Source organism: Danio rerio, chromosome 4 (assembly GCF_049306965.1).
Source record: "Danio rerio strain Tuebingen ecotype United States chromosome 4, GRCz12tu, whole genome shotgun sequence".
Taxonomy (NCBI): Eukaryota; Metazoa; Chordata; class Actinopteri; order Cypriniformes; family Danionidae; genus Danio; species Danio rerio.
Genome location: NC_133179.1, coordinates 33,065,492 through 33,079,507, shown reverse-complemented (window position 1 = coordinate 33,079,507; position 14,016 = coordinate 33,065,492). Strand labels below are relative to the sequence as shown.

At 34.9% G+C, this 14,016-nt stretch overlaps 1 protein-coding gene across 2 annotated transcripts; it reads right to left on the bottom strand.

The window, feature by feature from the left end:
* Positions 1-527: 527 nt before the first annotated feature.
* Positions 528-11,941, bottom strand: LOC137489470 (uncharacterized). Of its 2 annotated transcripts, XR_012402244.1 has the most exons (4): positions 11,886-11,941; positions 11,297-11,446; positions 1,988-4,300; positions 528-1,906 (listed from the first exon to the last, which is right to left on the bottom strand). XR_012402244.1 is itself a non-coding variant. In XM_073947844.1 (3 exons), exons 2-3 carry the CDS (start codon positions 11,379-11,381, stop codon positions 3,336-3,338), a joined length of 1,050 nt encoding a protein of 349 aa, XP_073803945.1. In that variant the 5' UTR covers positions 11,382-11,446; positions 11,886-11,941; the 3' UTR covers positions 528-3,335. The 2 variants fall into 2 exon arrangements, 1 of the variants encoding a protein (XP_073803945.1); XM_073947844.1 differs by having other exon boundaries at positions 528-4,300.
* Positions 11,942-14,016: the final 2,075 nt, after the last annotated feature.

Sequence of the window (14,016 nt, the reverse complement as noted above, 5' to 3'; positions counted from 1 at the left end):
ATACACACACACACACACACACACAATAGTAGAAATTAAAATGTGTGTGTGTTAGGGTTTGGTTTACATAGTTATACACACATTAATGTTTCAATACAATAAAATAGACAAGGGACAATAACTATTTTCAATGTATACCGCAGTTTGGAAAAGTCAAGGTTTTAAACTGCCAAAGGTTTCTGCCATATCGTTCCTACAGTATATGTATTTTTTTTCTTTGTTTTTAATACGTTTTTTATTTGTTTTTGTTTTTTTAGGACAAAATTATCTCCAGCACAAAAGATATACAAAAATGCCATTTTAAAATGTAAAGAAGTTTTTGAAGCTAATAAAGAAATCAGAAGTCAATAATTCATTTTTATTCTTTACTATTACCATCTTTACTATTCCAAAAAAACTTTAAATTGTTTCTCAAAATAAAATATATCGTGCTCAAAAGGGAAAAGGTTTTGTTTTTTCCCAGACATTTAAAGAGAATATATTTTAGAGCAGTAATCACAATATTGAGAAACTGATTTTTTTTAATCCAAGGTTATCATACCAGAATCTTATACCGGCCTATGTGTACAATGGAAAACAGGAGTAATTGTATTAGCCTCAACCAACAGGTCAACAAAACAAAAGTTTTTATTTTATTTTTTTTTATAAAATTCTGGCAGTAATTTGGGAATGCTTGCATTTGACTATTACCAGCAATGCACCAATTATGATTTAGAACAATAACTTTCTAACGAGACCATTCATATATCCACAGCAAAACATGAGCAAATTAGAAACGTCACTCTAGCCATTAACGAGGTGGTCCACAATGTAATTTTAAGGCTTGGTTGTATTTATAAGATGCAAAGCAATGTGTGCTCATGTTTCACTTGAAGGAATTTGCGTTATTTTTTATTTTTTCATATATCTCACTTTGATTATACGCAGCTACTCAGCTAACATGAAAACAACTGTCAAATTTCCAAGTTCCTCTGAAAAGCCCGCCCTTAAGTGACTCTTGATTGGTCATCGTTATAATGTGCTGCGATTAACGAATCGGGTCCACGTCACGCCCATAAAAGCATGCGCCTTTCTGCTGTGTCAACCTCCTGCCTGCTCTCTAAAATAACATCTGTCAATTGTCTGTAACAAATGTAAATGTAAACAGCTCCTTTAATAGCGTGTGCGTCTATGTGTGTATGTGTGTGTGTGTGTGTGTGTGAATGTGTGAACTTTCTGTAACAAGCGCATGTGCGCAGGACTTTCTTTTTCTCTGATGCTTGGATTAAGTTATTTTCTGTAATATAGTTTTATTATATACAGATAAAATACAGATTTATTTTTCTGCTGCTAGCACTGTATTTTTTTAACTCAACGCATAACATGATGGCTTTTACGTGTATCCGGAATATGCAGGTGTAATATGAATCATCCACATATCTTTTGCGACTTCATTATCTGAGATGTGAAACGCATAGAAAAGCTGCCTGAGGACAATCAGTTGCGCCAGTCGCGCACGCGCACACACATAAGAGACACGAACGTGCTGGTGGAGTGTGTGTGAATGTGTGTGTGTGTTCACAGCAGTTTGACTGATAAATATGAATTTGTAGCTAAATCGTTTGCCCGCAAAGCAGCATTACCCATTGTTTACATCGTTGCTACAGCATACCATTAACGCTAGACACTGTACATGTCATGATCAATTTTAACTAATAAAAACACTTACTGGTTGTACCTGACAGCTTCTGCTTTGAGATTTTAGCCAAATCCAGCACTGAACTGGGAGAGATTCTGGAGCTGTTTTGTCAAATCATGCTTGCTGTGTATTTTAAAATTCTCTGGAACATAGTTAATATTGAACTGTAAGCACTTCTGTCTTTGTGTCGTGTCCTTTGGAAGCCCAAATACAGAAACAGATGAAGCTCTGTGGAAATAGCAGCGTTTAGACGCATTTTTAGCTTGATCTCTGCTATAACGTTACAGGGCCTCTGGCCACGGGCCTTACCTGCTCAGTTTGGATGCGCAGTAACGAACTTCTGTGATCTCACAAGGCCTGGAAGTATTTTTTGTAGTCCCCAAAATTTGATCATTGTAGGCTTTGCTAAGCTAACTCTGTAAAAACAAAGGTCTCCCTTTGCATTGAACTTAGAACTTTTTGCATTCAGAGATGTTGTTTATGTTCACACACCTACATTAAACATCAGCTAAAGTTTAAAATATGATATCATAGTGGACCACCCCTTTAAACCTAAAAGTAAAGAAACTTTACTAATAAAAGATGCAACACAGGACAATTGAATGGGCTTTTTAAACTTGAAGACTTGGTTTACTGCAAACTAACCGTCCTGGAGCTCCACCTTCTTTGATGTGCGGTGTCTTCCCAGTGATTTGTTTCTCATTCAGGGAGTCAGACAGAGAACATCATCCAAAACAACACTAGTTACATGAATACACTGAAGAGTGGAGTACAGATGTATACGCACCTGTACAATCACTTGCAAAGAGATTTTAAGCCGCAGAGGCGCTGTTTGCCAGATGTTTATGAAACTGTTCTTCACTCAACCGCCATCATTGTGTTTAGGGTAAACGCAATGAGTGCAACACATTTACAACCCCACCTACTGCAGTGTAGGAGTGTTGGAAAACAGTAAATCATCACTCAGCCTTTTCAAACATTTTGAACCAAATGAGTGAAATTCTGTAAACACTGATCAGATCTGTACAGTTTCTCTCCAGTGAATCCTCTTCTGTTTTCAGATGTGTTAACTGATTAAACCTCGTCAGAGTGTGAACACTTGCACAGTCTCTCCAGTATGAAACGTCTTGTGCAGTTTGTAATATAAGTCTTCTCACACTCAAAGCACATATAGTCTTTCACACCAGTGTGGATCTTCATGCCTTTATTAAGATTTGCTGATCGGTTTAAACTCTTCCCACACTGAGTGCATGTGAATGGTTTCTCTCCAGTGGGAGTCTTCATGCGTTTATTAGGGTCTGAGGAGTTACTGAAACTCTTCCCACACCGAAGCTGTGGTCACACTAGAGTTTATGCATGCGATATTCTGTTGAACGGTGCGGCGAAAAGGGGCGGATTAAACAAGATGATTAGACATTAAAAAAAAGTGAGTGATTGGTCCATATTTTACATTTCTATCCAGAGAGTTCATGTTTTGATCTGTGATTGGTCTCACTCAGTCAACTGATGCAATTACGCAGGTCAGAGTTCTCCAAGCTTGAACTTTGCAATGCAGTGAACTGTGAAACTTGACACACGAACTTCCATTTCCGATCTGATGCATGTGTGTGCTTATAAATGGAAGTCTATGGGGAGAAAAGTCCAGTGTGACCGTGGCTTAAGTGCAAGTAAATGGTCTCTCCCCAGTGTGTCTCATCATGTGTAAATTAAGGGACCATGGTCGGCTGAAACTCTTCCCACAATGAGTGCATGTGAATGGTTTCTCTCCAGTGTGGACCCTCATGTGTTGATTAAGGGATGATGAGCGGCTGAAACTCTTCCCACACTGAGTGCATGTGAATGGTTTCTCTCCAGTGTGGATCCTGATGTGTTGATTAAGGGATGATGAGCAGCTGAAACTCTTCCCACACAGAGTGCATGCGAATGGTTTCTCTCCAGTGTGGATTCTTATGTGTAGATAAAGGTGTGATGAGTAGCTGAAACTCTTTTCACACTGAGTGCATGTGTATGGTTTCTCTCCAGTGTGGATCATCATGTGTTTATTAAGGGTTGATGATTGGCTGAAACTCTTCCCACACTGAGTGCATGTAAATGGTTTCTCTCCGGTGTGGATCCTCATGTGTAGATTAAGGGATGATGAGCGGATGAATCTCTTCCCACACTGAGTGCACGTGAATGGTTTCTCTCCAGTGTGGATCATCATGTGTTTATTAAGGGATGATGATTGCCTGAAACTCTTCCCACACTGAGTGCATGTAAATGGTTTCTCTCCAGTGTGGATCATCATGTGTTTATTAAGGGAGAATGAGCGGATGAATCTCTTCCCACACTGAGTGCATGTGTATGGTTTCTCTCCAGTGTGAATCCTCATGTGTAGTTTAAGGTGTGATGAGCAGTTAAAACTCTTCCCACACTGAGTGCATGTAAATGGTTTCTCTCCAGTGTGGATCCTCATGTGAATTTTAAGATAGCTTTGTTTTTCAAAACTCTTTCCACACTGAGTGCAGGTGAAACGATTCTTGTCTCTCCTTTTCAAAATACCATCAGTCTGTAAATGAGTTTTTTCCTCAATTTTGACATGATGTTGTTCCTCTTTATCCACCTTAATCTCTTCAATTAGGTCTGAAATAAATAAATGAAACATTATTTTTCATTAAGTCTTAAAAACTCTCATCAAAAGCTGAAAAGTGTCCGCGCAGCGCCGCCCAGGCACGACTCATGACTATTCATATTTTTGCCATGCCACAGAGCGCCATCTAAATAGTTTCATTTGAACTTTCCTGTCGTGTTCGGGTCAAACCTGACCGATTTACAACTTAAATAACTCATAAATATTGTGTTTTACATCTGATTGCCTCATGGCCCTATGAAATCCCCCACACTATGCACTTGAACATATAAAAGTGATGAGCACCTCTTTCATTGAATTTTGAGTGTTTTAATCAACCTTGTAACACCTGTGGTGTTCCCGGTCAAAAGTGACCGCCATAGGAAATAAATAGGTATCCAGATTATTTTCATCCATCTGACAGAAAACATCCATCCACACACAACCTCAACTCCCTCACCCACCCACCCACTCACTCACTCATTTCAGACTGAACAGTGTCTTTTGCAGGAACACATCTCTTTTACGCGCTTATGTGCTGATCCTCCAGCCTGATCTCACAAATAAACATAACTATTTTACGTTTTGTCAGTTTAGTGGCTAATTCATATGAGTTCAGTCGTACAAAACTGTATGAATTATAAAAGGAGGCATGGCACCCAACCCAACCTCTAAACCCAATCTTCATAGGAGATAAGCAAATTGTACAAAACTATATGAATGAGATCATACAAATTCATATGGATTAACTACTAAAGCAGTAAGTTATGAATTGCTATTAAAGTGTTGGGTCCTCTAACATGAATCAACTTCCTGATAACACAGACTAAACAGGTGTCTGTTATGCGAATCCATCTGTGTGTCTCTTTCTATATTTCTTATTTTATTTTTTTTGTTTATTTATTTATTTTTCTCTCTGGAAAAAACACAGAAGGAATCTTGTTTCCTTTCTTTCTTTCGTTTAGCCAATCTCTCAGTCTAGCAGGAGCACTTTTAGTTTAGCAACAATTATTTTATTATATTAGACCATTATTATCTCGCTCAAAAATGGCTAAAGTATAACTAGAGCTAGTTGTTGGGTCATGCTTACCATATATAGCCTCAGTCACTATTCCCTATATTGTTATACTTGAAGGACTGAAAATTTGATCTCTCAGAACACAGAAAAGGACAGCATTTTATTCGTGCTTTGCTGGTTGATAAATCATTCAGATGGATTAAAATTAAAATTTCTTTGGTCAGACCCTGTGATAGTTTTCTTAGTTAGCTGTCTATTAGTAATGAAACAAAGTATTTTGATTCCAGTCATCTATTGTTCATTTTGTAATATATTTTCAGCGCCTATTTTTATTTTCATCAGTTATTTTATGTCTAATTCTGTAAATTTATGTAAACACTACTTTGAGACATTGTTTACAGCTGAAGAATGTTGAATAAAAATCTGGTGGAGAAAAATTATCTTTGTGCTAATATAAGAGCAGTTAAAACAGACCGGTCAATTTTGACCGGGAACACTAAAGTAAGGGGTAGGATGCGAACACGACAGGAGGGTTTAATAACATGCGAATGTGCACGTCTGGTGTGTGATACTATCAACTGTCATGTGCACGCCATGCCTCGCTCTGAGTGGCGCATCTACTGTGTGACACCCTTAAGAAGCACAAAGGGGTGCATTAAAGGCACTCATAAGTAAGCGTTGTGTCATACTACCTCTAAATGTTTAATTCTAAACAGCTTTGAGGGATACGGATGTCAGATGCTTGTTATTGTAGCTTATAGAAGGCAAAGCGTGCAGTACGGCGCATGCGGCAAGCAACTCACTTCATCAATACGCATGATTGCGTTCATCTACTTTGCTTAAACTAAGCATTCTACAGTATGGCTTTATTTTACAAGCAAGGATTCTAACACACCAACATGCAACAGATGCTTTACAAAAGTTGTGTGTAAGAGAGAAACACGTCAAACTTATGAAATGTAAGGGCTCATGGAATCACCTTAAAGATGAGGAATGGACTGTCTTGGACAGCTTGTGGCATCATCTGGCACATTATTTGAGTACGTTTACATGGACACCAATACTCTGATTTTAATATGATTAAGACAATACTCTTATATGTAAACAGTGATTTTTGATTATCTTAAAGGACCACAGACACAAACTGCGGAGTAAACATTAGGCTGGTGACACAATGATGTTACTGGGGAATGTGCTATAACATGTAACTGGGAATCATGAATGTAACATTTAAAAAGCAACTCATGTAAACATCTGAATCATATTATTGTCTTATTCAGATTAGGGCAAATCATTAGATCACTGATGTCCATGTCAAAGTAGTCACAAGCCCTAAACCCAGAAAAAAAGATGTTCCCTGATTTTGATGACAGCCTTTTCCACAGGTTAGTAGTAAGCTAATGTAACGTTAATAGCATAATGCAAATCTTGCATTTATGCTAACAAACAAATGATCAAAATAAATATATGAATGCAATTCAAATATATAAAATATGAATTGATATTTTCTTTAAACGTATTATAAATATATATTTATATTGTTCAGTTATAATGATTATATATATATATATATATATATATATATATATATATATATATATATATATATATAATTTTTTTTTTTTTGGTCGATTGATTTTGTGGCTAAAAAGTATCGGTTTAAGCACTGTTTTGGCACCAGTACTGTTTTAAAAGTATCAATTTAGCACCGGTATCGGAAAAAAAAACCAAATAATACCCAACCCTAGTTATAAGTGCATAGTTCTTTTCATAGCCAACTGTATATTTGAATGAACATTGTAGTTTTTCAAAAGAATCGTTAATGCATTTAACAAACCTTATGAAATCAAACGTGACAAACTGCGGGTCTGCGCTTACCATAGAAAACATACAGTGCAGCTCTTTGTTTTCACGTCAGGGCATTTTAGGCAACTGTACAATGTGGCAAAAGTGTGTAGGACCATCTGTACAGTATGCCTGGCACTGAACTGTTTTGAGTGATGACCCCACCTCATCACTATGTTGAGGCTAAATGGCTGATCTCAGTGAGCAAATGATTCAAGTGTATAATACAAATATAGTAAAAAAAAAACTAATTTTGCTTTACACAATGTTCCTTTTAACTAAATTTGTATTATAAAATTGAATCATTACTGGGCACTACATTGTTACTTGCTGGAGGACAGAGGATACCCTTTTCTGCCTTATATGATGACACCCTACCTGCAGCCTGATCCAGAGGAAACCTCAGTAACTCAAGCAGACCAAAGAGATGGATTGATTGTTTTGTGATACAATAGTCAAATTCAAATATGGAAAAGTGCAGACAAATTCTTACACTGCTTGTTAGTTGAGGCAGAAATAACTTTGTCTGCATGCAAAACAAAAAGCAAAAAATAACCTAAAACTACCAGACAACAATCACTTACAACAGTGACAGATTGTGTGGTTTAAGTCAAAGAACTCAACCACTGATGAGCCTTTTTTATGGGACAGAGCAGCTCCTCCACCTGGTGGCCCACAGCAGTTAGACATGCCTCAGCCTTCTTTCTATCAACTGCATGACAGAAAGAATATTCTAGAGTGTTTAATACAGCTCAATTAATCAAATAATATTTTTTCAGAGAATGTTTCTGTGTTTAATTATGTTCTTGGATAGAGTTCTTCTAGCTCCAGAAGGATTACAATTTCTGTAAGCCTTATTAGTCAATACACATTTGTATTGTGGTCTAAAGAAATTAATAGCAGGAAAATTAAATGCATGAATGGTTACACAACATATTAAAAAAGGTTGTTAAAGAGAAGTTAAATTTTTCATTACAATAAAAGGGAGGGTGGCATGTGTAATTTAATGAAGTAACAAATGTTCTTATTATTTATTTTTTCTTTTCTTATCTATTTCTCATATTATATTTCTTTCATTGATGCAGATGTGTAATCTGTGATTAAAACCTCCACCTCTGTAAAGTGCGCTGGTCTTTTTTACTCACCTTGACTTTCTATGGTAACTTGTGAATTTGGCGATCTGCTGAGAATGCCTTCAGGTATGCGCCGTGCGCATGCATTAACCCACTGTTATCATCAGGAGTTTGATTTAACTAACTCTTATCAGCCGTTTTAGAACCGACATAACTCACGGTAAGCAGGTTTTGGGTTACTCAACCGAGAGTTCAGGATTTAGCAGATGGGAAGGTAACCCAGCTTTCTGGAATACCCTCTAGTCTCTAATCTGAGCTGCTGTTAAAGGTGCAGTAGGCGATCTGCCAGAATGCTAGCATTAGGGTATTAGCTTAGAACAGGTGTGACCAACCCTGTTCCTGGAGATCGACCTCCCTGCAGATTTCAGTTGCAACCCATATCAAATACACCTGCCTGTAATTATCAAGGGCTGTTCAAGTCAAAATTAATTGGTTCAGGTGTGTTTGATCAGGGTTGGAGCTGAACTTTGCAGGAAGGTCAATCTCCAGGAACAGGGTTGAGCACCACTGGCTTAGAAATTTCATGACTCTCCCCTGCCATTCTGGCAGAGAAGTGAATAACTCATCACATTCCTACGAAGATATTTTATTTATTATAGTTATTATTTCATTGACGTGAATACAATAATGTGTGACATAATAACTAACCAGTCATCTAAAATCTTAGAAATAATAAAATAGCCTATTGTTTTATTCATGGCTAGAACTTGATTAATTTGATTGCAAGGCAATGAGACTTTTAATTTGCCTGACTGAATGTAAGTTTATTGCACTCAGCGCTGCATTTGACAGCACAAAACTCACTCTGATTCGGGAGACAACTTTACCAACGACTGCATTTGTTGCTGAAAGACATTTTTTGCTGCACATCAAGTAAAGCGAATAAAGACACGCTTAACATCATCGATGTTCAAATTCCACAACACCATCACTATATCCATGGAACACAAACATGCTAACTCTTTTGACAACGAGGAAATAACTGCACTTTTTAATTCAAAGCCCAGACGGCTTGTTAATTTGATACCAGCGAGACCACCTGAAGGATAGTTACGACGTGTTGTAGTGTCGGCCGTCAAAAAGTCTACGCTACAAAGTCAACTCTTCATAATATTTTAGGACTTTGCTTGAAAGCTTTACGGAGTGGCACTGTAACTGTCCAAAGTACTGTTGTGTGATTTATATTATAGCCTATATATGCACCCATAAACAAGTCAAATAAATGAATGAATTAAATTAATATGCATTCTTAAATGTCGGTATTGCTTTTACTCAAAAATATTACTAGGTTTTGACAAATGTTTTATAAAAATCAAATGAGCAATTTTCATCATTTCAGCTATAGGCCATTATATGATTCAGTTATACACACGCTTGACATTTATGCATGTAACATGTTTCTGTGTTTTTGTTTTTTGTTCTCTGGGATCTTTAATATAGTTACGCAAATATTTTCTAAATCGTCAAGCAATAATTTGCCTACAGCTTGTTCGTTATCTTAATAAAATGAAATACAAAAAATAAAAGAGCAGCATTATGCTAAACATAATAGTCCTTTTTATGGTTTAAATCCTTCTATATACGTGTTGTTTCATATTCATTTTTTATTTCACTTGCTGCATTCGTTATTTAATGTTTGAATACTGAAACAAATAACAGCCATCGCTTAAAGGGTTATATTTTACCATCAAACTGTAGTATATTTCATATCATTATAAACTTTTGATATAAAACCGCTGTGTAATTTAATTGATTGTTAAAAATGAAATAATATAAGTTATTATAAACAATATAATTTAAACCAGGGTTTCTGTACATTTCGCCAAGTAAAAAGCAAGACTTTTATGACATTTTTAAGACCATTATGAATGAAATTTTAGACTCATAAAGGGCTAAAGGCAAAGGAATTTTTCAAATGGCCCAGATGGAAAAGATTTTTATTTGCCCTATCAAAAAATATTATAATTTTATACATTTAATAACACAATAATAAATGAATAATAAAAACACAATATTTTATATATTTATTAGCAAAAGATTATTAGAAAATTATTGTGTAAAAACAAGCAAGCTTTACTTATATCCATACACTTTTCCAAACATGAACTTTCTTTGAAAAAATAATAAAAAATGATCAAATGTTTTAAAAGTTTAAAAAACTATAATAAACTAACTCTCTGCACAACAATATGTCCAGGTCAATGTCCTCAGCAGTAAATACATGGAGCACATTTAAACAAATGTTATTGTAAGGAAAATAATTAAACCATTATGATAAATAGAGTAAAAATGACCTTTTTGAAGTTTTATTGAGATGGATTGTTGGTGATTGTATGGGTTTTGGCCAGATTGGGTAGCAAAACATGAACAAATGAAAATAAAGATTATTTTAAAACAAGATTTAAGACTTTGGAATTTAAGACATTTTAAGACCCTGCAGAAGCCCTGTTTAAACACAATAGCCCTGGAAATTAGTTATTATAATAAAGATGTAATTCTAACTCAGATAATATCTGTGAGAACTAGCAACAACTACTATAAACAAGTTTAAACCCATAAAGAAGTTGATGAAAAAGGGAAATTGTGATCAACATGACATATGCAAATGAAAAGTGGTAAGCCAACACTATAACCATAATAGCAGATATCTTCTATGAGAATACTGTAGGTCAAATATCGTCAGCTTAGTTAAACTTTTTTTTTTAATTTATAGTTTTTATTTATTTTATATAGTGCCAGTGCTCCAGGACGCTTTACAAACAGTAGAAGAAAAAGAAAAGCAATAAACTCAAGAAGGTAGATAAAATAAGAGACTAATAATACATAAAAAAATTACAAAAAGAGATAAGAACAAGAAAGTCATTCCTGTCTTTCAATGAGAGTTTATGTGCATTTAGGAGAACTAGGCAGCACACTCAGGGCTGCAAGATGGATTTAATTTAGTATTCTTATTATTAAAATATATCTGAATGAGGATCAAATGACTGAGTTGGTCTTTGAGAATGAAAACCAACCTGTTTGTTCCTGCAGATCTTCCTGTTTGACTCTGAACGTTTCTTCAATCTTCACATCTTCACTCTCCTCTTTAATAAACGCCATCTTTATAACAGTGTGGAGATCAGTCGCTTCAGCAGGAGTTTTTCTCTGTGTTTGGACACTTTATTCTGTTTAAAATGAACAAAACATTAAAATGCCCTGTTTAAATAAATAAAACAATGAACAGAAACAAAATAACTTCTCTTCAACAGTTTCTTTATATGAGAGTAATTAACAAACAGAAATCAGGTAAAAGAGTAAGTCTGAGCAAGAAACAAAATGCCACAAATGACCCAAACAAAACTAGTACTTTATTTCTTATAGTGATGTATACTTAGAATGAAATGCCATTATGCTATTTAATAAATTTAACCTTCATTAAAACACTTACAGACTTTTCTGTTGCTTTATTTAAACATTAGCCCTCATTATTGTGAGTAAATGAGTACTACGTTGTATAAAGAGTTAAAATGATATTGTTAATGGCAGGTACATAATTTACTTTTGGGTAAAAACGTGACACTTTAATCAATCGCTTTATATTCATGTAAAAGCTTTAAAACAAACCTCTTTCCAGTGGAATCACAGCGCAGGAGCGGCGCAGCCTTATGACGTCACACGCCACGCCAAAATAAAAGTCTTTTTGTTTAGCTTTTTATTGTTACTTACTGGCGCAGTCATGACTTGTTTATACATTTCTACACAGACACACATATGTTCAGTATTTGGAGTTGATCAAAACCTTTACTCTAAACATTTCTAAGACATTTTTTAAAAAAAAACGTTTTTAATCCACTAAGAGTTTAAAGCAGAAAATTTTGTCAATTTTTGCCGTTTCTTTCATTTAATGGATGTGATTTTGTCATGTCCCACACACTGCTCAGACAACTTCTAAAAAGTAGGTAAATTAGATTAAATTAAAAAGATTTTTAAAATATTCTTATTTTTTAACAAGTTATTTGATAAAAAAAGTCATTTAATAACTTTTATTTTGTTTTAATAATATCATTAATCATTTTGCACATGTCCTTAAAATTGCTGTCCACCATGTCCTGATGTGGTAAATGCCCCTTTAAGAAATCCTCTGATGTACTCATTGGCATTCTCATGCCCAATTTGCTTTTCTTCAGAGGAGGTGAAAACATCTGCTGTGCACACAGTAAATATCAGTAAATACACTTATGTTTCCAATTTTTCCTCATATTGTGTTTGAAAATGAATGTTGTCAAGCTTAACATGTCCACCCTGTCAGAGTGAAATATTCATGAAATTTATTTTTTTATTTTTTTTAATTCAGATATTAAAATGTAGCTTTTAAACTTTAGCAGCAGTTACAACCTGTGTTGAATAAATGATATCTTTAGCCAAAAATGTCCTCCCTGTTATGTCCACCCGGTCACAAATCCATCCTTGACAGGGTGAACATATGCATTCTTATTTAATTTTTTTTTACTATTTTATTGTTTATTAGTTCATGTTTTTTATGTTACAACACATACACACACACAACCTTTTGACAATATCTGTCTCAGTATTATAAAGGATATCCTTTAAACATCCATATAATGAAGCTCATTGACTGTTTGAAATAAAACTTCAGCCTTGAGTATTTGTACATTTATGTGAACATCTGATCTAATTATTTACCTTATTCTGAAAAATAAAACCATTAATTTGCATATTGATAAAAAAAACTAATTGATAACAGAAGAGACTCAGTAGTGGCTCAGTTGTTTGCAGTATTAGTGAAAACAGAAATTTAATTCTTGAAAACTTTTACAACACTTTTATATAAACCGTTTAATATTTCTTGTTGTACTTGGATCTGCTTGTTTTTTGTGTGTGTGTGATTTTGTGGTCTGCAGAGACTGGTTGGTGATTTGTGGATGTGTGATCTCAGACTCATGATCTGTTCTTCTAGAAAGAGCTCAACATCTGATGTTTGAAGATAGCTCTATAATCCAGACCTTCTTCCTGTCAGTCGGTTTGTTCATTTGGTTAAAGTTTAGATGACGAGCTCAGTTGACACCATTCACCACTGATCTCCACATATTGACTAAGTTTGCTTTAAATAGTCTTTGTTAATTATGTTATTTGTTAATAAACCCATTGTCTCTCCTATGTTGCAATTTTGAGCTGGTCATATCTCTGTACAACAGCAGATGTTACACTTATGTTCATTTTAAAAAAACATTTATTCCACACGAACATGCGATCACACTTGAAAATGTTTCTATTTTTAATTTCTGATTTATTTGTTATTTCACTGACTGCTTCTTTCTGTTGAAACTGTTGGGAGACACATTTTACTGCTACCGACCACCGCAGGGCGCCATGTTAGGCAACCGCCTATGTAAAGAGCAGATCACATAGAGTAAGAATGTTTTTTTTGTTTTGGTTTTAATAAACATAGAATAAAAAATCTCATAGAGGTAACAACATAGTAGCAAAACAAGTACAAATCATTTAGCATTAAACCTAGGGGGTTTATATTACAGGTAAGGCAATACAAAAAATGGATAAATAAAACTCAAAACAAAAAAACTATTAATGGCTGATGATAATTTTTGGGCACAACATTTTTTAAGTAATTTCAGTGAGAACTAAAAGAGTTTAAGTTTGTTTTGGAAATGTTCAAAGCATGGGGAACATTCTTACTTATATGGGATTTAGCAAGTAGAAAAAACAATATTCACAA

Bases quoted from the DNA above. Each gene is read 5' to 3' on its own strand.
- LOC137489470 (XM_073947844.1), bottom strand. From the start codon at position 11,381: ATGGCGTTTATTAAAGAGGAGAGTGAAGATGTGAAGATTGAAGAAACG. The intron at 4,301-11,296 runs GTTGGTTTTCAT...TATTTATTTCAG, and splicing joins AGATCTGCAGGAACAAACAG to ACCTAATTGAAGAGATTAAG.